Raw genomic sequence first — 20,950 nt, 5'->3', positions numbered from 1 at the left:
TCATTGCAGTTCATCCGAGAATTTCTTTCACCTGTTCGCTATTTCGTCAGGACTTCAGTTTCAACAGTTTTAATTTAATCGTATTTTTATACAAAAATACAAAATGGACTGAAGTAAAATAAAACAAGTATTTGAAAAAATAATAATAATGAAACGTTTTATTCCTTAGTATACTTATAAATAATCTATTTACAATTTTATTTTAATGTCACCTAATATTAGCCCTAGTAGATACTCAATTTAGGTTTCGATATAACCATTGGTACGCCGCGACCGCGCCTGGTCTCAGAAAATGTTACGGATGGACTTTTGATGAATTGATGTGTATTCATTCCAACTTCGCTGGTGTCCAAGTAATTAATTAGATTAAACGTCGGTGCTCGAGGGCTGTACACCCTCGCTAAGTTCAACAACATAGTGTTCATTTTGGGATATCCCACCACCCTCTGTGACTCGATCTGCTTGGTCAGCTCGTGTATGTCCTGCATTGTTTGATGGTTGCGCAGTAATTGTTGATCTAGCATATTTTTCAGTGGTTCGGGATTGTACTTGTCTTCGCGGTCTCTGAAATATGATGAAAATGATAAATTAATATGTGACTAAATATTTGATAAGACATTGAAAATACAAACAGATATATAAGATTTAAATATTTTATTGTGTCGTATGTCACCCAGTCACCAACAATAAATTTAGCAAATATAAAGTTGTCAAGAATACTTACTGGTTAGTGATTAGTTTAAATATACGAGTGTATTCGTCCAAAGGTACACTCGTAGGTGGTACGGAGTTTTCATTCGATGCCTGTACGTGGTTTGCTAAATTTAATATATTTTCGGGTTTCTTGAATACGGAAAAGGCTCGATGATAATTCACCTGTAAATGAGAATTTAGAATTATTTATTGCCTTCAAAAACGTGAACGGATAGCGAAAATCGAATCGATTTTCATAAAAAATTGGTAATTTCCTGATTGATTTAGATAAATTTGCCGCAAATATACATATATATATATATATATATATATATATATATATATATATATATATATATATATATATATATATATATATATATATATATATATATATATATGGGGAACTTGATAAGCGGTGTTCTATATTATGAACAAATTTTTTATTTAAAATTTTAATCTGTTTGTCATACTAATGTTACGAAACTAATTGATGTAATATATGATGACTTATGTGACACTAATTGATGACTTATGTTATTCATGTGTTATTGATAGTCAGTTACATGATATTTATCATAAGCTAACAACATCTGCTGATGCCTGAAACGTAAACAGTTTTCGTGGTCTTCAGCAGAGTAAATAAACAATAATAAGAATGTTTAGCGTAAAAATCAGCTTTCTAAAGTAGGTTTACTAATTATTATAAAACAAAATTTTAGAATGTATTCCTTAAAACACAATTTTAAAATATTGAATGAAATATTATATTAAAAATATATTTTCATTACAATAAATAAGCACATTCGTTGATACTGTAGCTGATATATGTACATGTAGCATGATGCTCTAGTTAATGAAATTTTACATTTTATAAGCCATCACAATATACTAGAAGTAGTAGGGTTTACAGATTTTAAGTAGGTGTAAAAAATGCCAATAAAATGCTACGTACAATTCTATATTTTTTTGAACGTGCAATATGTTTTATTCTTCTCACCTTTTTCTCACTTTCATTTTCATGTATTGGTGCCTCAGTTGTTTCTTGGATGCTTCTGTATTCCACAGGTAGCCCTGGACTTCGGTTGACAGACTGTAATATTTCAATATTATGGCCTGGGACATATGGTAAAGCGTTGCGTGAATATGAAGCCAAGTTTGGTTCTAAAAATTTTCTTTTTACTTCAAAATTTTCATTAGAACTCATTTTAGGTAGAATATCCATCTCATTTCTAATGTGAATTTCAGGTGAGTACAGAGGTGCATACTGAACTGCTAAGTCGCTGTTTTTTTTCTGTAATCTACTCTCTGTTAGATCATGTTGTGTTGTATATTTGAAAAATGGAATATCTTGCCGGCTGAAACTCTGAGTTGCACTGCATAATATTGAGAGATACGATAGGGCCGAAATCTAAAATTTAAAATATACAAAAATCATTAATACAAAACATTTTAAGGAAAATGTATAAAGTACCTAAAGGTCTGATTAGAAGTTTTTTCTCTAGTTATATTTTTATAAATCAATATCAATCCAATCAATCAAAATATCAATCCATCCTTAAGGAAGGCCAGTGCCCCAGCGATGGGAACGTTTAAATGACTGTTGATGATTTAAAGAAGTTATATTGAACACGTAGTTAAAGTGGGTCATTATCATTCAAATTACAATTTTATTTAACTATTAACTATTTTTTGAATCTTTTGTATTATAATATTGAAATACTGAAAGTCTTTGATAAAGGTAAGATAAAAGTAATCAGAGTTTTTCATTGAATAAAAAGAAAATAACTAAAGGAGTAGTAATCCTTATTATCCTTTGTAATAAACTAGGCTTTAGTTTATTTTACTTAACTTCCGGTCACTCAATGAGACACAAAGGATGTTTTATTTTTATAGCGTCTGTGAATGTTAAGTGTTAATGGTACACTAAATAAAAGAATGACACGAGTTGTTTTTAAAAAAACTGTGCTATGTTTGAAATCCTAAGAGAAACAATAACAGTACTACATAAAATAACAAAAACTCTTGCAGCTGCAAAATTCAAGTTTGGCAATTAAATGAAATATTATCCCAATTTTTCTAAGTTTCACTACGAACTCACTTTAAATAGCGTCACTGCCATTTTCACTGCGTCCAACGCGGAAGTGTTTCACTAAATGCAAATTACACTTTTATATCAGGAAAGTAATCACCAGTTATATAATATTTTCTGATTACAGGCGTGTAAGAAACGAGATTTGCGCGTGAGTCCTTAACAAAGAACTTTTTCCCTTTTTTCTGTAGACGAGTGTGTCTATTGGGCATGCTTGAAGTCTAAGTGGCGACTGACAAATGGCAATGTGATTCTGAGATGTTTTCATTCGTAACGAATGATATCAGCAGAGGTTCCTTAGCTGTAGGTTGGCTATTGTTTAAAATCTTTTGTGGTGTTACGTCAGACTGAGCCATTATACCATCGAATTGTTTATAGAACTGCATACGCGCATGTTGGTGTGGGTGTACGGAAATAGGTACCTAGCTATTGTGACATACATATACATACGGTTAAAGTTGTTTATTGATTTGATTTTTATACTTTAACTATTTACGTAAACAATAATATAAACAAAATTCCTCCATAGCTGACTGACATACAGTGCACTGTTGAAACTACTAGGTGTGGCAATTCGAAATTTGGCATGTAAGTTTTTTTGAGAGTGTAGAAGAGAATCTGGAAATTACAACGGGAAAGAAAAAAAAACTGAAAAAGGAAATTTCGCCCGTAATAAAGTTCGTATAACACATGTAAAAACTTAAACTATGATGCAATTTTTATTATTTTCATAAACTGCAAATTGTAGCAAAATATATAATATGTATATGTAAAATACCTTCTCAGTCAAGAAGTTATTGTCAAAAATAAGGAAGAAATATGCCAAAAAGTATTCGTAAAAGTAGATGGAATTATATAATGAAATTGTTACGTCTAGCTCTACAAATATAAGAGGTATTCCGTTTAGCGCACCATTTTGCACCGATTCGAATTGCACTAATCGAAATCGTGAAGGTTCACGATTTCGATTAGTGCACCAATCAATATACTCCTGGTGCGATTCGTGGAATAAAATAAAAATGTATTACTCGAATACCACCTCAAACTAGCTAACTAATAATGATGGGGATCTGGTACCTATATCTAGATATAATCTACGTCTATGATTGGTCACCATATAAAGCCGCGGCTAGAATTAATCTCAAGAATTTCGGCCTGCGCCGAATTACTACTTTTCAGATTCGATGTAGACTTTTCGGCCAATAGAAATGTTATAATCTTCTAGTACTTATGTATAGTAATACCATGTGCCTCTAAATTAAAAATGTCATATATGTTGGAAGTTGTCATATATGTTAAACATTAGTTTGCACTACATTAACTGGTGCACTAAATCGAACCGTGATGGCACGATTCGGTGCGACTAAATATGGTGCGCTAAATGGAACACCTCATATCTACAGGCAATAGGAGTCCATAACAAAGGTTGTAATCGATGATATCAGAGAAATTATGATCTACTATTCTAACGACTGGGCTATTGTTGTGTAATACAATGATCGACCAGTTGATAATTCTCCTTTGAAGTCGTTTTGTGCGATAAAAGATAAATTAGTACAATGTTACAGAATAGTGTGTTTGGTCAGTATTTTACCTAAAATTTTGTGTATCTACGTTTGTTACGTTTCTAAATATTTTTAATTAATTGAATTAAATAAAGTTAAGTATAAACAAAAAATTAGATAGACATAACAATGTTGGGAACCGCTGTGCCGATAGGTAAAATAAAATAGAATATGTATGTACTTTGCATACACTACATCGCGGGTGTAACTACACTAATGAGTTTCTCAAGTTTTGTTTCGAATTTGGAACATCCTTTACTCCATATGGATCCTAATACATAAAGTAAGTTACCCTAAAATAAAAAAAATATTATATTCTATATGCGTATATATATATATATTTCTTTTTTAGTTATTATTATTCTCTTTAAGTTAGTTGCTTATCATTTTACCTATACACGATAGGTTGTATCGTACAGAAATTAATTATTTTAAAGTGCAGATTTCTGATGATGTTAAAATAGTATTGGAAGGGATCAAATTGATTGATCCATTGGGCGTAAAATTGCAAAATTTAAAAAGTAGAAATAAAAAATGTGACGGATAATATTGCTAATTCGTAGGCAGAAAAGCTTTCGACTGCCTAAAGGTTGTAATACTGACCCAGTTTTAAGGTCACGGACAACTGCATGAATAACTGAGCGGCGAACGTCAAAGCACATTACATGTCATGTGCTGCATATATGTTTTTATTATATTGTATTCATACGAAAGGCTTTAGATTGGTGCAAGAGATAAGAATCCATTTTTATGTGGATATGTTTTAAACATTTATAATTGGAAAGAAGTAAATACATATCGACAAAAATTAAGTATTGAATAGTTAGTCTCACATTACAAAAAGATTTTTAATATTAACTTTGATGTTTGTTTATTATATTACTAGAAATATTTTGAGGGTTTTTGGTTTTCTTGTCTGATCTTTTATTTTCTTTCATTTATCTTATAATCGCAATTACTTCGTATCTATGCTTAGGGTGTAGTAATTCGTTTCATTTATTGACTTGTTGTAATAGTTAATTTAACTTGTAATTTTTAAAAATAAGTATTGGATAAATGGTCTATACAACGATATTTCATTATAAATATAGAATACGACAATTGGCATTTACTAAATAAATATATTAACATCTATTTTTAATTGCTATAATCTCGACACTTGGCCCTGTGACACTTCCCCCGGGCGCACTCCTACGTGTGTCAACTACTTGTTTTACATAAAAAATGCGTTCAATTAATATACCTCTCATGCCTTTCGTAATAATAGATAGGTTTGTTTATTGTTCTTCGAAAAATGCAATTATTTTGACGACAATCCTACTAATATTATAAATGCGAAAGTTTGTGAGGATGTGTGTATGTATATATGTATGTTGTTACTCTTTCACGCAAAATCTACTGGACCGATTGTTATGAAATTTGGTAAACGGGTACATTAGGGTACATGTTATCCCGAAATTCGAGCGAAGGCCTGGGGCGTAGCTAGTCTTAAATAAGTAAGAAAAATGTATCCAAATTTTTAAATCGTCGAAATGACACTATACGATTCTCAAATAAATACTGACAGTTATTGCTTTAAATTACAGTTGCATCAAATCAGCCAGTTTCTCACAAAAAAATAAAAAAACAATTGAAAATAAATCTTTTTCTCTCAGTGCGGTAATCAATCTTGCACTTAAAAGGTGATACGTTCAATGTTACATGATTTTATTGTAACTGCAACTGGTTTAAAAGATCAGATGTTACCAAATTTTTGAATAATTATTCTCACTTGACTAATTCTGGGAATCATGAAAATTTTAATTTAAATAAATAAATAAAATCAAAAGAGCGTGTCCTTCTGTTGAATCCATATACACTCAATACGGCTCAATATGCGTTTGTAAAAGCTTGGAAATTGCAATGATTTGAGTAAAATTTGTAAGATTTCTATGAAATTAAATTCGATACATATATTCTACCCCGAAATAACGTAACTATTTATTCTGAAATTACTATGTGAATTGAGCTCCAGGTTCACTATTGTTATATTAAAATTCGAATAATGACAAAAGTTATTTAATTAGTATGCTTAATTAAGTACCTACTTACACTTACAAGTTTAAGCCCGAAATGTCACCAGTGTGTCCCCACGTGACACTGCAATGATATATTCACTCATAAATCTTATAAACTCGTTCTTTCTGTAGGGTTACTAAAAGGCATTCCTCATGAGCTCGTAAATAATGAAGTGTTCGCTTGCTTATTTTGTCGCCATATATCATGAAGGAGATTACAATTGAAAAATGAGGTACGATTTATTTGTCACTGAAATTTAATTCAGAGTACAATACCTACTTATATGGGAGAAATTTGTCCTGGAAAATTTATTTTGTTAGGATCGTCTTCGGAGAACACCGACTCGCAAAGAATACAGAGTGAACTTTTATTCAGATTTATAGGTTTCGTATTTACGACGGTGAAAACATGACTTTTGAATGACTAGTTTAGCATTTTTTATACTACTATTTTTTTATACACTCGAGTATAAAACACAATAAATTATACACCTGAACCTTCCTTAGGAATAACACTATTTATTGGTTAAACCTGCATCCAAAATCCGTGCAGTCGTTTTTGAGTTTATCACGAACAGATAGGCAGACGTAGCAGATGATGTCGTTTTATAATTTGTAAGGAAATTAAACTATAAATATATTTTTAAAATTAGTTCTTTTTTATGGTAGTTATAAAGCGTATTCTGAAATATTTTATAATTTATTTTTATAATTAATTTATAATTCATTTTTATCTTTTCGCAATAACATTGTAGTGTGGGGTATTCGGCTCTATTTATTAACCTTAACCTAAAGATGTGTTGTACGAGACGACTGCGGCAGACAAGTCTCGCCCGTCTCAAGATCATCTTCGTAATCATGAATGAATCATCTGTTATGTAACATCAAAGGTCAAAGACCGCAAGACGTTCGTCGTATAGTATTTGAGTAGTAAACATGTTTTGTGGTAAAATCGTAATTTACAAAGTAGCCTATGCTACTCCTGAAAGTTTCGTCTGTTTTTATGCCAAATTTCATCAAATCGGTCCAATAGTTTTTGAGTTTATTCGTTACAAACAGAAATAAAAATCTTTTCTCATTATAATCAGTATGAATATGGAAGTATAGATGTGAATGATCTAGACAAAACCTGACTAGATTTAGATTCACTTATGCAGGCATCAAATATAAACAAAGAAGCGGAAAATTAATGTAATTCGTAATTAATTTTTCGAACGTGCATAGTTATTATTTACGACGTTATCTGATATTTTGAGATTTTTCCTTAATTTCCGCAAATATTGTAGAAAAAGTAGTCTGTTCATTAGTTTGTGTGTAAAAAATTAACTTAACAATATTACTCTAATTGGAGTTGATTCGCGTAGCATCACCATGTCAATCTTTATAGCTCTTCTGGTAGACATACAATTGGCTAGGCATTTTATGATTGGCTTTTATCTTAATAAAAACCGTACTAATATAATACATGTGAAAGTTTGTATGTATTTATGTACTTATGTGTGTATGTATGTATGAAATTTGGTATTCGGAATTCGAGAATTTCGGGATAAAAGTACCCTTGTGTCTCTACACATAGAGTACTTTTTATTCCGAAATTCCCACGGGAGTGAAGCCCCCGGGGCTCGGTTAGTGTATAATAATTCAGTAATTAGGTACATTTACATATTGTGGAATTAGTATGAGTATGTGACAACTCATAGTCAGATCGATCATACCTCACCTTTGTGACCCGTTAACCTTGTCGAAAAAATAAGACTACTATATAAGCGGCCATTTCGACATACAGAGCATCAGTTGTAGTTCAACCATTCAACATGTTCTCTAAAGTAAGTTGATACGGTTTTAAACAAGTCACATGATAAATAAGTGACTTTTTATGTAAGAGGATATAGTCGACACTTAAACATTTTCCACTTGTTTTCCAAAACTTATTACTTACAGCAAAAAACTAAATCTTTTTGACAAATGCCTGCTCTGTACGTAGACATTATAATATAATATATATAGACAGTCATATTTAACTGCAGCTTTTAGTAACATTAGGGTTATGGAATAGAGAAATCCCCTTAAATTCAGATAAAAGATTCAAAACTGAGATACATAATAAAATGCTAATAGTTAGGTATATTTAAATTTCCAGATCGTTGTTCTGAGTGCCGTGCTCGCCGTCTCCTTGGCTGGAGTCGTGCCTGTAGCCTACTCCCCTGCTGCCGCCGTCTCTTCCCAGAGCATCGTCCGCCACGACCAGCCCGCCACTAAGTTGGTCGCTGCTGCCCCCTCTGTCTCCTACCACGCTCCCGCTGTCGCCCTCCACGCTGCCCCCGCCGTCGCTGTCCATGCCCCTGTCCACTACTCTGACGCCAACGCTGTCTCTTCCCAAAGCATTGTTCGTCACGACCAAACCAAGCTGGTTGCCCCAGTCGCCAAGCTTGCCGTGTCAGCCCCCGTTGCGTACACCTCCCACTATGAGCCTGCGCAGTACGCAGCCACCCCCGTCCATTACGCCGCCCCTGTTGCCAAGGTGATCGCCCCCGCCCCTAAAGTCCTTGTCGCCGCCCACCAAGAAGAGGAATATGTAAGTCAACATATTGTTTTTTTATCAACATAATGTTTTATGACCGTACCGATAAGTGGCTCTAAAAAAGGGATACTCAGCAGAGGGCAGAAAATCATAAGTTGAAGAGAAAAAACAAAGTAAATTGTGCTAGTAATTTTGAAGCAAACATGGTCATACGTGTAATATTAAACATGCTTGATATAACATTGTATTAAATAGTGTGTTCTCACTTATCCCAGGCTCACCCCAAATACGAGTTCTCCTACTCCGTGGCCGACGGACACTCCGGCGACAACAAGTCTCAGCACGAGGCTCGTGACGGCGACGCCGTACATGGCGAGTACAGTCTCCTGGAGGCCGATGGCTCCGTGCGCACCGTGCAGTACTCCGCTGATGACCACAGCGGCTTCAACGCCGTCGTCTCTCACTCCGCCCCTGCCCAGAAAGCCGTCCTCTTGGCTCACCATTAACTAGTCAATCGTTATAAATTTAGATAGTATATTATTTATTGAAAATATATAACGCAATCAAACAATATTTGTTTTTATTTTATTTTATTTATTACAAATAATTCGCCAATTCTTCAATCACACAACAGGTACAACTTACATGATATTTTAATATTATCAAAAGAATCGATATACATACTTCATTCAATATAATTGATCGATAAATTCATACAACATTGCACATGCAATGCAAACTACATATTTGCCCGTTTTACTTTCAATGTTTACCTATGTAAATTCTTTTTATCGCTGTGTTATAGTTTAAAATAGATTAAATCATTTGTGTTTTTGAAACTAATACTGGAAGTTTTTATATAATTTTTTTATTGTCCTCTCTTAATCCTCCCTCTGTGATTGTTATGTGATGGTATACATCACAATTACGTATTGAAGGGTGGAAATAAATTGATTGATTATGTATGGAATGAAATAAAATGCATCTAGTTGGTAGGAAATTATATACTATACTACATTAATATTGGGAAATTTTGTCTTAGTGCTCTTGAGGAAGATATTAGTAAATAGGTACAAGTCATAAATTCGCCGTGTGATTTTGTCAAATTATTGATTTGGTTAAATTCTATAAAAATATTAGTTTATAGAGTTCAAATTGATAGCCAACCTTTCAACCAGTAAATGATATATGAAGCTGATATCACTATTTCACTACATAGTATTTATAATATATAGTGAAATAGTGAAGTTTTCTTCTTTTAAACCATGCAATGTATTTAGATGCAATTTTCTCTATTATTTAGATAGTTTATTCCTGAAGACTTTTAGACTTCGTGCGAAGCCGGGCTGGGTTGCTAGTTACATATGGCAGACTTGCTTTCACTTCCCACTAGACACGGTAGGTAGTCTTGTCAGATGCTTTTAGGCGACTTGAATAAAATGTAACACTAGTGTTAGCAATTAACATACTCGAAAAGGAACAAACAAAGATCACTTTCTTTTTTCAATAAATAAAATAATTTAGTATTGAGCTACGACAACAGTGTCCATATCAGTAAGCAAAGTTGTCGTGAGACATGACGGCATTATAGGCACTTCTAGATAAACATCAAAGTACTATACAATGTGTATTGATTCAAGAGATCATGAGAAGGGAAAAAATATAAAGTTCGTTCATTGTAATCTAATTTAATTACCTATAACACTATTTAACATAATAATAATTAACTAGTTAATGATGAGCTAAGATAATTTGTTTCTCATGATGGACCGGGGAAGAGTGAGAGACGACGGCGTTGAAGCCGCTGTGGTCGTCAGCGGAGTACTGCACGGTGCGCACGGAGCCATCGGCCTCCAGGAGACTGTACTCGCCATGTACGACGTCACCGTCTCGGACCTCGTGCTGAGACTTGTTATCGCCGGTGTGAGGGTCAGCCACGGAGTAGGAGAACTCGTATTTTGGGTGGGTCTAGAATTGTAGAAAGCAAGTATATACATACATTTGACACATTTTTAAGGTGATCATCCATTAAAAGAGAAATAATAATGTCTGCAACATTTTGGATTTGATACATAATGCAATGTAATAAAAGATGATACATCGAAAATAAGAGAACTTCAATAAACCAATGTAATTATTTTAATTTACTTACGTATGCTTCCTCAAAATGATGTACTTGATGGTCAGACACCAAAACCTTGCGAGCGGGACTGATAAACTTAGTGACATGCTGAACTGGGACTGAGGAAACTACATTAGCAACAGCAGGGTAGTGAACTGGAGTGGACCCGATGATATTAGTGACGGGGTAGTGGACAGGAGATGCGAACTGAACTGGAGTAGAATAATGTACTGGAGTTGAGACCGAAATAGTGGAAGGTGATATCAGCTTAGTTGCGGGTGCAGCAATAAGTGTAGTTGGCTGGTTATGACGTATGATGCTCTGGGAAGAAACAGCTGCAGCTGAAGTATAAGGAATTTGAGTTGCGTGGAAGGATATTGCTGTAGGGGCAGCATGGTGGACAGGAGTGGCTGCTACGAGTTTGGGTGTAGGTGGTGCATGAATGACGCTGTGAGAGGAAATAGCATGGCCTTCGGTGTATGGAATTTCGGGAACAGCTTTAGCCATACATATGGCCAGAACGGCGCTTAGGGTTAGGATCTGAAAGAAAAAAATCACATCATAATTAAATTACAAATAATAATGTGCAGTGGGGGCATTACAATGGCAGATGATGATGAACAAATGTAACTCATTCCGGAACGATCGGTCCGCTTTTCCGATCAGTCTACATGTTCAAACGGTCTACTTTACCAGTTCGTGTAATTTTCCAAATGGTCTTCATATATATTTTACCACTGTTGATTTCTACGAATGTGATGGTTTAATTTTTTTAAAATATTTCTAGAACTACAAACTTAAATCTACTCCAAATATATCTATGTATTTTAAAACAATGAATAATTATATTATACTTACTTTGGATAACATATTGATGAAGACAATGAGGTGAACTGATGTATTGGCCACGTATGGGGAGCTTTTATAGCTCTTTTTTGGGTGAAACAAGGTCAATGAGTCAGTAAGTCATCATGGGCTAAAGTTCAGGATGTTATATGTCATCAAGGCGACTAACAATTGTTCCAACTTGCTCTGCTCTGAACTCGTTACCTGTTAATTCATTTCATTATTTGCAAAAATGTGGTTAGTGGTTACATTGGTTGTTTGTTATCAGTAGGTACTTATGTATAGTATAGTTCAAATATTACCCTAACCTAGGCATGCAAAATCAGTAAACTTGATCAAAATTTTAGGTATCACAATTAATTAAGTATTCATTCATTTATAATATCACTATTACAAAACTAAAAAAATGGTTAAGAAAAAATATTTACGACTGTGTTAAAAAAAATTAAAGCTACATTGAATTATTAATTGTTTACTGCTGCCAATGCAGATTTACAATATTGACTATTCACTAATATAGTGCAGTCAAATATGTCACAGGTATATATTTTTTTTTTTATTTAATCTAAGTTATTAAATTATTATTAGTACGAGTAGAACGTGCTTGGATAGGAACCGAAGCCCGGACCTACAGGATGGCGGATTCGTGTACATAGGTACTTTACCCCACGGAAATCACCAAAAGTTGTTATCAGTTGTATAATCTAATCTCGCTTGTTATTTTTCATAATAAATGGCATTAAATGGTCTTTTAGAATGATTTTATTCAATCCTGGGTGTCTACGCCAGTACACCACAACACTAGGCACGTCCCGCCCGCAAACCCTCGCGCAGCAGCCAATGGCTATCGAATTCGACTATTTAAATTTTATTCCTGCGCGCGCACTACAAATTTAGTTTTTTCTATTGTTTTTTCTTGTCTATCGATTTCTGTTTTTCAATATACCAATTTGTAAGAACAAAGGAAAATATAATTATCTAATTCTTAGCTCCAAGTATTTTATTTTAACTACCTATTAGTTCCTTAACTATTAACAAACTATACATAGTACCTACATATTACTACGAGACAGTTTATGAAACTTTGGATCCCAAATAATTTTAACATTACAAAATAATTCGATTCAGAGAAATCATTGGCCCCGACCCGTTGCGCAGTGACATTTAACCATGTTGTTTTAAAACAATTAATTTTGACAATATTTAAAGGGTCAGACTGTCAGGAATTTGTTTATTTTTTGTTCTACTTTTGAAGATATATCTACATAATTATGTTGCTTACCTATTATACTTATAAAAAGGTGTTATGAATAGAATATAATTTCTAAATAATATGTTAATATAATATACCTACTTTTACTTATGCTTGGTTGAATTAAAAACTCGCATATATTTTTAATTAAATTATATTTACTATCATACAAAACAAACGCTTACATAATTTACAAGAAAAACATCGTATAAATAGCTATCAGTCGCGGTTCTAATGATGATGTCCGTGCTGCTCGTGCTTGGTGGAATGTTGAACGTCAGCTTGGAATCTGAAAAAGAAAACAAAATATTATTTATAGTCATAACATATAAAGTTTTAAACGACTGGCCAAAAACAGTTGAGTTATTTTTTTATATTTATTATATCCAATCATAATTCCTAAATGCCAGATAAAGATGTGTATCTTGCACATTAATTTACATTACTCTGAGTGATATTAAGTATGTGACGTCATTATAAAATTATTGCAACCATAAATATTTCTTTTATCTGTGATTGTAACCATACATAAAAAGCCCTTATTAATTTTTTCTATGATTGTAATGAAAAAGTGACGGGTTGTAAAAGCTGATCACGAAAATATTTACAACTTGTATGAAAATCGTATTATCGATATTTGTATGATAAATCGTTAAATAAGTTTATTCAATATTTGCACAACTTATAAAATCAATAAAATTCATACAATAATAAATCATTAAACGTACTTTATACTTAAGTTCACTGTGAATTCAGCAGTTACATCGTGTCGACGTACTTCTATTAAACTAAAATCTCTCACCCAGTCTTCTTATCCGCGGAGTACTTGACAGTGCGGATGGAGCCGTCAGCCTCGTGCAGACTGTAGACGCCGTGCACGGAGTGGCCGTCTCGGGTCTCATGCTGTTGCTTCACGTCGTGAGTGTGAGGGTCGTGCACTTTGTATTCGAATTCGTATTTGGCTGGACCCTGAGGACGGAGAAAATATAGAAATAACAAAATCTGTATGCCAGTCAAGGTCGTGAGTCTGCCCATTTATCTAATAAAAAAGTGCCTTTAAAGGTCTAATTTCTGAGAAACTAAACTATATTAGTATATAATATCAAATGATAAAATCTACTCGTACATAATAAAAATCAGAAATAACTTTATGAAACTTACATGATCATCAAAGAAACCCTTAGGAGGGTGGGCGGGGATATCATGTCGCTCAATGTGCTGGGAAGAGATAGCGGGTTTGTGGTCATATTTATTCTCATTCTGCTCATATCCAGAACTCTGGGCCACGTAATGCGCTACTGGGACCACTTTTTTGGTGACTAAAGGGACTACTACTTTGATGGGGATGTGGTGTTCGTCTTCGTGGCTCTGTTTGTGTTCGGTGTGGTGGAGTACAATGCTCTGGGAGGAGTAGGCGTGCTCGGCTGCGTAGCTGATGCCCACGAGAGCAACAATAATGAGACCCTGAACGGAAAAGTTTTAATTATTTTTTGGTCCTGTCGTCATTATTTGAGCTATTTTAAAATTAAAATCTACTGGCCAAGCGAGAAAAAATATATTTGTTTTTCCAATTTCTATCAGTTTATTATTAGGATTCCTTTGGTAGTTTTTCGTGCACAAAAGTATCTCAATATTTATATCGAAAGAATGAAAACTATGTTCAAAAAATTTAATTTGAAGACCGTGATAATAATTTAAATTGAAAAGTAAAATATTTTTTCAAATTAAATTTATTCTTACTTTAAGAAACATTTTGGATGACGGTGCTCAATAAAGAATACCACACTAAACTGATACTGGGTTCAAATATTCACCTCATTATATATACACTGCTCAATACTCCGTTTAATCCAAAAACTGGGTCCATATGTGTGCAAGTGCCCCAGTTATGATTTCACCCCAAAATGCATTGAAGGTCGGCTACTTTCCTTTAGTGGTTTTGGTGACATGTCTGTAATGCAATTGTCTGTGTCAATATCATCTAATTAGCTTTAAGATTAATATACATTAAACCTGTTTTATGAACTAAGAACTGAGACCAGTTCAAACATTATGTCACTTTATTGTCAGGGAAAAGGAACATTGTTCTTTAAATTTATTAATGAAAGCAAAATGAGTACGTTTTATATGAAAATAAATAATTTACCTACTAAAATACCAATACCAAACTATTATGTTCGTGATAGTCGGGCTATTTCATATGCATCCAATGACATATCAGTATGAAAAAAGTATTAGAATTAGGAACAACTGCCACTAGCTATATACGTTGCTTTTCAATGCTGAGATTTTGTTAATCTTCTGAGACTCTTAAGCAAATGGACATCAGCATCTGTTACATGTTTAATAAAGTATATCAATATTTACATTTCCATGTTTATTATATTGAACACTCGTGTGTTATTTACTAACAAAATACTATTTAGATTATCTCATAATTCATAATATGTACAAATATTTTAATATTTACAACATATTTACAAAATATTTAAAGAATGAGAAAAATTTATGATTTTTTATTTCCTCTTTTTTATGTTATCGTTTGAGATTTTGCTTTTGAGTATGAAGTGATAACTAGGTTAGTGTGTGATTCAAACAAAGAAATATTACGTACGCAAAATATAGGAACATATTTTGTGATAATGCTTGATTTTAAACCTAGGAAAATTAAGAAAGTGATTGTCCTTCGCGTGAAGTTCAATAAGTCACTGTAGGTACTGGACAAGATTAAGTAAGCTGTATAAATTCGATTAACAGGACCACACATTTATCAGTAGTAACGGTCACTCAAAGCAGTCACAACTTCCAACTGAATTAGTATTTACCTCAAAAATAAAATGTTTTTCAAAGTAAGTCATAAAAATATAACATTTGCCCGCGTCTTTATAGATGTTACCCGGGGTTTCGCTCCCATGGGTATTTTGAGATAAAATATAGCCTATAGCAATCTTGGATAATGTACCTTTCTAATGGTGAAAGAATTTTTGAAATCGGTTCTGTAGTTTCGGAGATTATTCGCCTCAAACATACACACTTACAAAGGCTTATCTCTTTATAATAATAGTATAAATGTAATTTTCATCTTAATATAGGCATTTCTAAAAATGAATTTCCTGAAATTTATTTTGGATGAAAAGTTCGAAGCATTGATACCATAAAATAGCTATAATATAACTTGTAAGTTACATATTTTGGAAGTTAAAATAGTATTTTTATCTAAACATTTTTATTTCATAGGCTATACCATTCGTCGCTTTCATAGCGCTTTGTCACGCGGAGGATCACGCTTACTCCTCACAGAGTATAGTACTCCATCATGAACAGAAAGGCTATGATGCACCCGAAGAACACCAGGTCCCCGTTAAAGTAGTCGTTCCAGTCATCAAGAAAGTAGTTCCTGTAGCGAAATACGTAGTTGAAAGCTCTGGATATGAACAGAATGAAAAATATGAGCATTATGACCATAAACATGCCATCTCTTCCCAGCAAATTGAGCGTCATGACATACCTGCTCAACCTCCCAAAGGTTTCTTTGACGACCATGTAAGTTGCATAAGTTTTTCTACTTGCATTCAGGGTTTCTCTTGACAGATTATATAGGTATATGTAAATAGTTTGTCCAAATTTAATATTTTTAACTGTTTTCAGGGTCCAGCCAAATACGAATTCGAATATAAAGTGCACGACCCTCACACTCACGACGTGAAGCAGCAGCATGAGACCCGAGACGGTCACTCCGTGCACGGCGTCTACAGTCTGCACGAGGCTGACGGCTCCATCCGCACTGTCCACTACTCCGCTGATAAGAAAAATGGGTAAGATTTCTCGTTCTTAACCTTTGTGTTTACGTTGTTAATAAACAGGTTTATCACCTATGACAGCAAGCGTAGTGTTCCCTCTCATTATCTCAAAATATGTTGTTGCTTCAAGTTATTCATATTAAAAATAGAAATGACATTGTGCTAATTATCTATTCTGAATCATATGTAGATAATCTGACATAATCTGAAATTAATAAAGTGGTTTTTTACATAACTTTTTTGTTACAATTTTAGTTTTGTTTTCAGATTCCAAGCAGATGTGAAACATACCACCAAACATGAAGAATCTAAGCAACATAATTAATGACCTCATAGCATACGATGTATTATAATTTATTTATTGTTAATAAAATAACTTGAACAGTACATACAAATAAGCTTTTCATATTTCCGAAAATCCTGATGACAAAATACCTATATAATAAACTAACTGCGCCCGAGGCAAAGACCCTGTGGTAACTTATTAACTATTTTATTAATCAACAACAAATTCCATCGAAATTCATTCAATAACCTTTAATATTATATTTATAAATTAACAAATATCCACATATTATACAAATAGGTAATTTTCTGCTCTACGAATTTGCTTATATATTTTTTATACACTTTTTCTCGTAAAATTAAAATCACAACAATACCTATTTACGACGAAGTGCGAAGTGGAGACGAAAAACAGTAACAAAGTATGGCTCCGATGTTTAACGGCTGTGAAAGAAACCGAAAAAACGGTTAGATGAGCGAGATAACATCGAACTTGGTCATTTAAATAAGCAAAGGATATTAGGTACACTACTAATGAAGAAAAATAATTTTAGAAGATTAGATAATTGAAACATGCCTATTTAATTAAAATTTCATCATCGACAAGTTGCATCGTAGTTAAATAGTAATAAAGTTATAGTTTAATGAAAGTACACCGCAAGAAGGGTTGATATCAAATGAAATAGTATCTGGCTAGGCAAGGGCACATTAATAGACAAAATGTTTATTTACTAATACTGCATACATACAGGTTACAAATTTGACGCAAAATAACAAAGTTTTAAGTTAGAGGTAAGTTGAAAAAATATATACTTATAGAAGGATATTGGCTAGTTAGATTTAATAAGATTCATCATTTATTAATTAGTAAAAATTTTTTTGACAAAGTGTAACTCCGAAATACGACTTCATTTCGTTAAAAGTGTACTTTAGGAGTACTCCGACAGTACCTACTAGGATAATAAACACTACATGGTCCAACACTGGCCAACACATTAAACTCCGTTATATTTATCCTCCGTTATAAATATTCATTATTATTATTTTAAGAGTGTATTGCACCACTTAATTTTGACGTTACTTTACGTTTTGAGGTTACTTTATTTTGACGTTAAGCAAAAAACACGAAGTACGTCGTTTTGTCTAAACGTCAGCGGGCGAAAGTTAAAGTCAAAGTTGAATTTAGCAATTCACTCTAAAATCCTTTACTTTTTTATTTTTATTATTAGGACAAATCACACAGATTGAGCTAGCCCCAAAGTAAGTTTGAGACTTGTGTTATGGGATACATATATAGATAAACATCCAAGACCCGGATCAATCAGAAAAAGATCATTTTCCATCATGACCCGACCGGGGATCGAACCTTGATCGAACCAGGACCTCTCGGTTCAGTGGCAAGAACTTTACCACTGCGCCACCGAGGTGGTCAACGTCGTTTTACTTTTATCAAGCCCTAATTTTGTTTGAACTGTTCCGGTCTTATACCTATCTTATCCTTGTCTACTAGTGTGTCCTATATGGTGATGATATTTTTGATATCATTTCAATATTTTCAAAAGAGTGAGGCGTGTAGGCGAACCTATATTTTATAATAGATTTCAGCTTTAAGAAAAATCATCTAAATGGTTTATTTTGAAACTGTAATATATATACAAAGTTTGGGAGATCTGTGTAATTTAATGTAATGTAACTTTAATAGACTTGTGGTTTAAAATACTGAAGGCCAATTTAGCATTGATTAATTTTACAAACTCATTAGTCATCATTGTTGCGTTGATACAAATGTTCTTCCTATTTGGAACATTTTAATTTTTAGTTTAAAAATAATCTTTAATTTAATACTGATAACAAAATATAATCAAAAATAAAATTATAAAATGAATTAATATAAAATGGTAACTTTATTGACATAATAACAAAAACTTAGAACTAGTGACTACCGCAAGGTGAAATTAAAATGAGAATCGACGTATTGAAAAACAATATAATTATAAAGAGCCCAAATCAATTGTAATGTTTCTGTTCGTGCTTGGTGGTGTGTTTGACGTCAGCTTGGAATCTGAAATGATGATAAATAAATACATTATAAAAATTCCTTGTAATTGTTAAATGAAAGAGGATGCTGACTGTCTGATTGAGATACCCACGCAAAGATGATACCCATGCAAGAGATGCTACTGGAAATATATTGTATATTTATAACATTATGTATATAGATCTTACCCAGTTTTCTTGTCAGCGGAGTACTTGACAGTGCGGATGGAGCCGTCAGCCTCGTGCAGACTGTAGACGCCGTGCACGGAGTGGCCGTCTCGGGTCTCATGCTGCTGCTTCACGTCGTGAGTGTGAGGGTCGTGCACTTTGTATTCGAATTCGTATTTAGCATGACCCTGTTGACAGTGAGAAACTCAGATACGTCGTGATTCTAGACGCACATACTAGTTGATAAAAAAAATAGAATAGTGCTATTCTAAATAACCCACGGATGACTTAGGACACAGCCTTGGTCAGGCTAATAACGTCTGCCTGACGTCAACTCTCCATAGGTTAAAACCTTTGGAATTTCATGGTTTATTATTTACGTTGATCCTGGGCTTCAAGGCGTCACAGCCGTAAAAGACAAGAACACGCGACGATAAGTCAGAGAGTTTGTCGATAAACAATTTTTTGTTTGAGATACTTACATGGCTGGAATTAATGGATGCGAATCGGGATAAAGATAAACGGAGTTCGATTGAAGAGGCCTTTACCCACAGAGGGGTTCTAAGTTAAACTTTGAAATAATATTATTATTATAATTACTCACATGGCCATCGTTGAAACCCTTGGGAGGTTTAGCTGGGATGTCAAGACGCTCGATGTGCTGGGAGGAGATGGCTGGCTTGTGGTGCTCGAGTCCATGCTGAGCTAGGACTTGGCAGATCACCAGAGCAGCGACCATTGTTGTGACCTGATGAATTTGTGATGGATAAAAATAAAAATATTGCAACTATATGTATAGCATTATTACATGGTGTAAAAACGCTGGAGATGGAATCTACATTGATAGTTTTTCGAACAATGACAACATTTGATATTCTTTTTAACATTGTTATAGTCATCATTTGCACTCATTCAACTACAAGATGAATCGGTGGTGGTGATTAAGGTATTAAGGTACAAAGCTTGACTGATGACTGCACTGATGCCACATGAATTTGTTACCAATCTGGCTCATGTATAGTAGTTTTCATAGATCATTACATGCTGAAGGAAAACGTCGCAAGGACACCTTCACACTAGAGACAATTTGGTTTAATTGTATACTTTCCATTAGGTAGACGTAAAATGCATGTCAGAATCCTTTGGATAATATGAACAAAAATTAGACAACAGATACCTGATACCTATTAAAAACAACCAATTTCCATTTATTTAGTGCTAAATAAATTAAAATAACACTAACTTTGAAAGACATTTTGTAAGAATACTTTTTAACCAATGTATCTCAATTAAAGCAAATTGTTAAACTGATAATAATTCCAAATTGTCAGCTGATTTTATACAGTGAAGTATTGTGTTGTAAATTTGTTAAAAGCATACCAGCTGTTGATGTATTTTTATCCAAATTTTGGCATGTCAAAGGCTGATAACTTTCACGCCACATGAATTTTCATAGTCTGATTTAGTAATTGAAAGTGCACATATAGCGTCTATATGTATTGTATTGTGTAA

The 20,950-nt window shown here is 33.4% G+C and overlaps 5 protein-coding genes across 5 annotated transcripts; 2 read left to right on the top strand and 3 right to left on the bottom strand.

Annotated features, from left to right (window-relative positions):
* Window positions 1-130: 130 nt before the first annotated feature.
* LOC128670763 (uncharacterized) lies at window positions 131-3,039 on the bottom strand. The gene is made up of 4 exons (XM_053746737.1): window positions 2,795-3,039; window positions 1,694-2,104; window positions 725-876; window positions 131-564 (listed from the first exon to the last, which is right to left on the bottom strand). Exons 1-4 carry the CDS (start codon window positions 2,813-2,815, stop codon window positions 225-227), a joined length of 924 nt encoding a protein of 307 aa, XP_053602712.1. The 5' UTR covers window positions 2,816-3,039; the 3' UTR covers window positions 131-224.
* A 5,162-nt stretch (window positions 3,040-8,201) lies between these two features.
* Window positions 8,202-9,501, top strand: LOC128670894 (cuticle protein 21-like). The gene is made up of 3 exons (XM_053746910.2): window positions 8,202-8,233; window positions 8,548-8,982; window positions 9,204-9,501. The coding sequence occupies exons 1-3, from the start codon at window positions 8,222-8,224 to the stop codon at window positions 9,432-9,434; spliced, it is 678 nt and encodes a 225-aa protein (XP_053602885.1). The 5' UTR covers window positions 8,202-8,221; the 3' UTR covers window positions 9,435-9,501.
* A 1,158-nt stretch (window positions 9,502-10,659) lies between these two features.
* LOC128670892 (uncharacterized) lies at window positions 10,660-14,974 on the bottom strand. The gene is made up of 6 exons (XM_053746909.1): window positions 14,889-14,974; window positions 14,310-14,612; window positions 13,951-14,117; window positions 13,386-13,437; window positions 11,081-11,590; window positions 10,660-10,896 (listed from the first exon to the last, which is right to left on the bottom strand). Exons 1-6 carry the CDS (start codon window positions 14,898-14,900, stop codon window positions 10,660-10,662), a joined length of 1,281 nt encoding a protein of 426 aa, XP_053602884.1. The 5' UTR covers window positions 14,901-14,974.
* Window positions 14,975-15,925: 951 nt separating this feature from the next.
* LOC128670778 (cuticle protein 8-like) lies at window positions 15,926-17,325 on the top strand. Its single transcript, XM_053746756.1, has 4 exons — window positions 15,926-15,997; window positions 16,386-16,691; window positions 16,797-16,963; window positions 17,216-17,325. Exons 1-4 carry the CDS (start codon window positions 15,986-15,988, stop codon window positions 17,271-17,273), a joined length of 543 nt encoding a protein of 180 aa, XP_053602731.1. The 5' UTR covers window positions 15,926-15,985; the 3' UTR covers window positions 17,274-17,325.
* Window positions 17,326-19,188: 1,863 nt separating this feature from the next.
* On the bottom strand, window positions 19,189-20,733 carry LOC128670800 (cuticle protein 8-like). Its single transcript, XM_053746778.1, has 4 exons — window positions 20,682-20,733; window positions 20,043-20,186; window positions 19,460-19,626; window positions 19,189-19,295 (listed from the first exon to the last, which is right to left on the bottom strand). Exons 1-4 carry the CDS (start codon window positions 20,691-20,693, stop codon window positions 19,241-19,243), a joined length of 378 nt encoding a protein of 125 aa, XP_053602753.1. The 5' UTR covers window positions 20,694-20,733; the 3' UTR covers window positions 19,189-19,240.
* Between the last annotated feature and the right edge of the window lie 217 nt (window positions 20,734-20,950).

The sequence above is a fragment of the Plodia interpunctella genome, chromosome 6, assembly GCF_027563975.2.
Source record: "Plodia interpunctella isolate USDA-ARS_2022_Savannah chromosome 6, ilPloInte3.2, whole genome shotgun sequence".
Taxonomy (NCBI): Eukaryota; Metazoa; Arthropoda; class Insecta; order Lepidoptera; family Pyralidae; genus Plodia; species Plodia interpunctella.
This window is presented reverse-complemented; position numbering and strand designations above follow the sequence as displayed.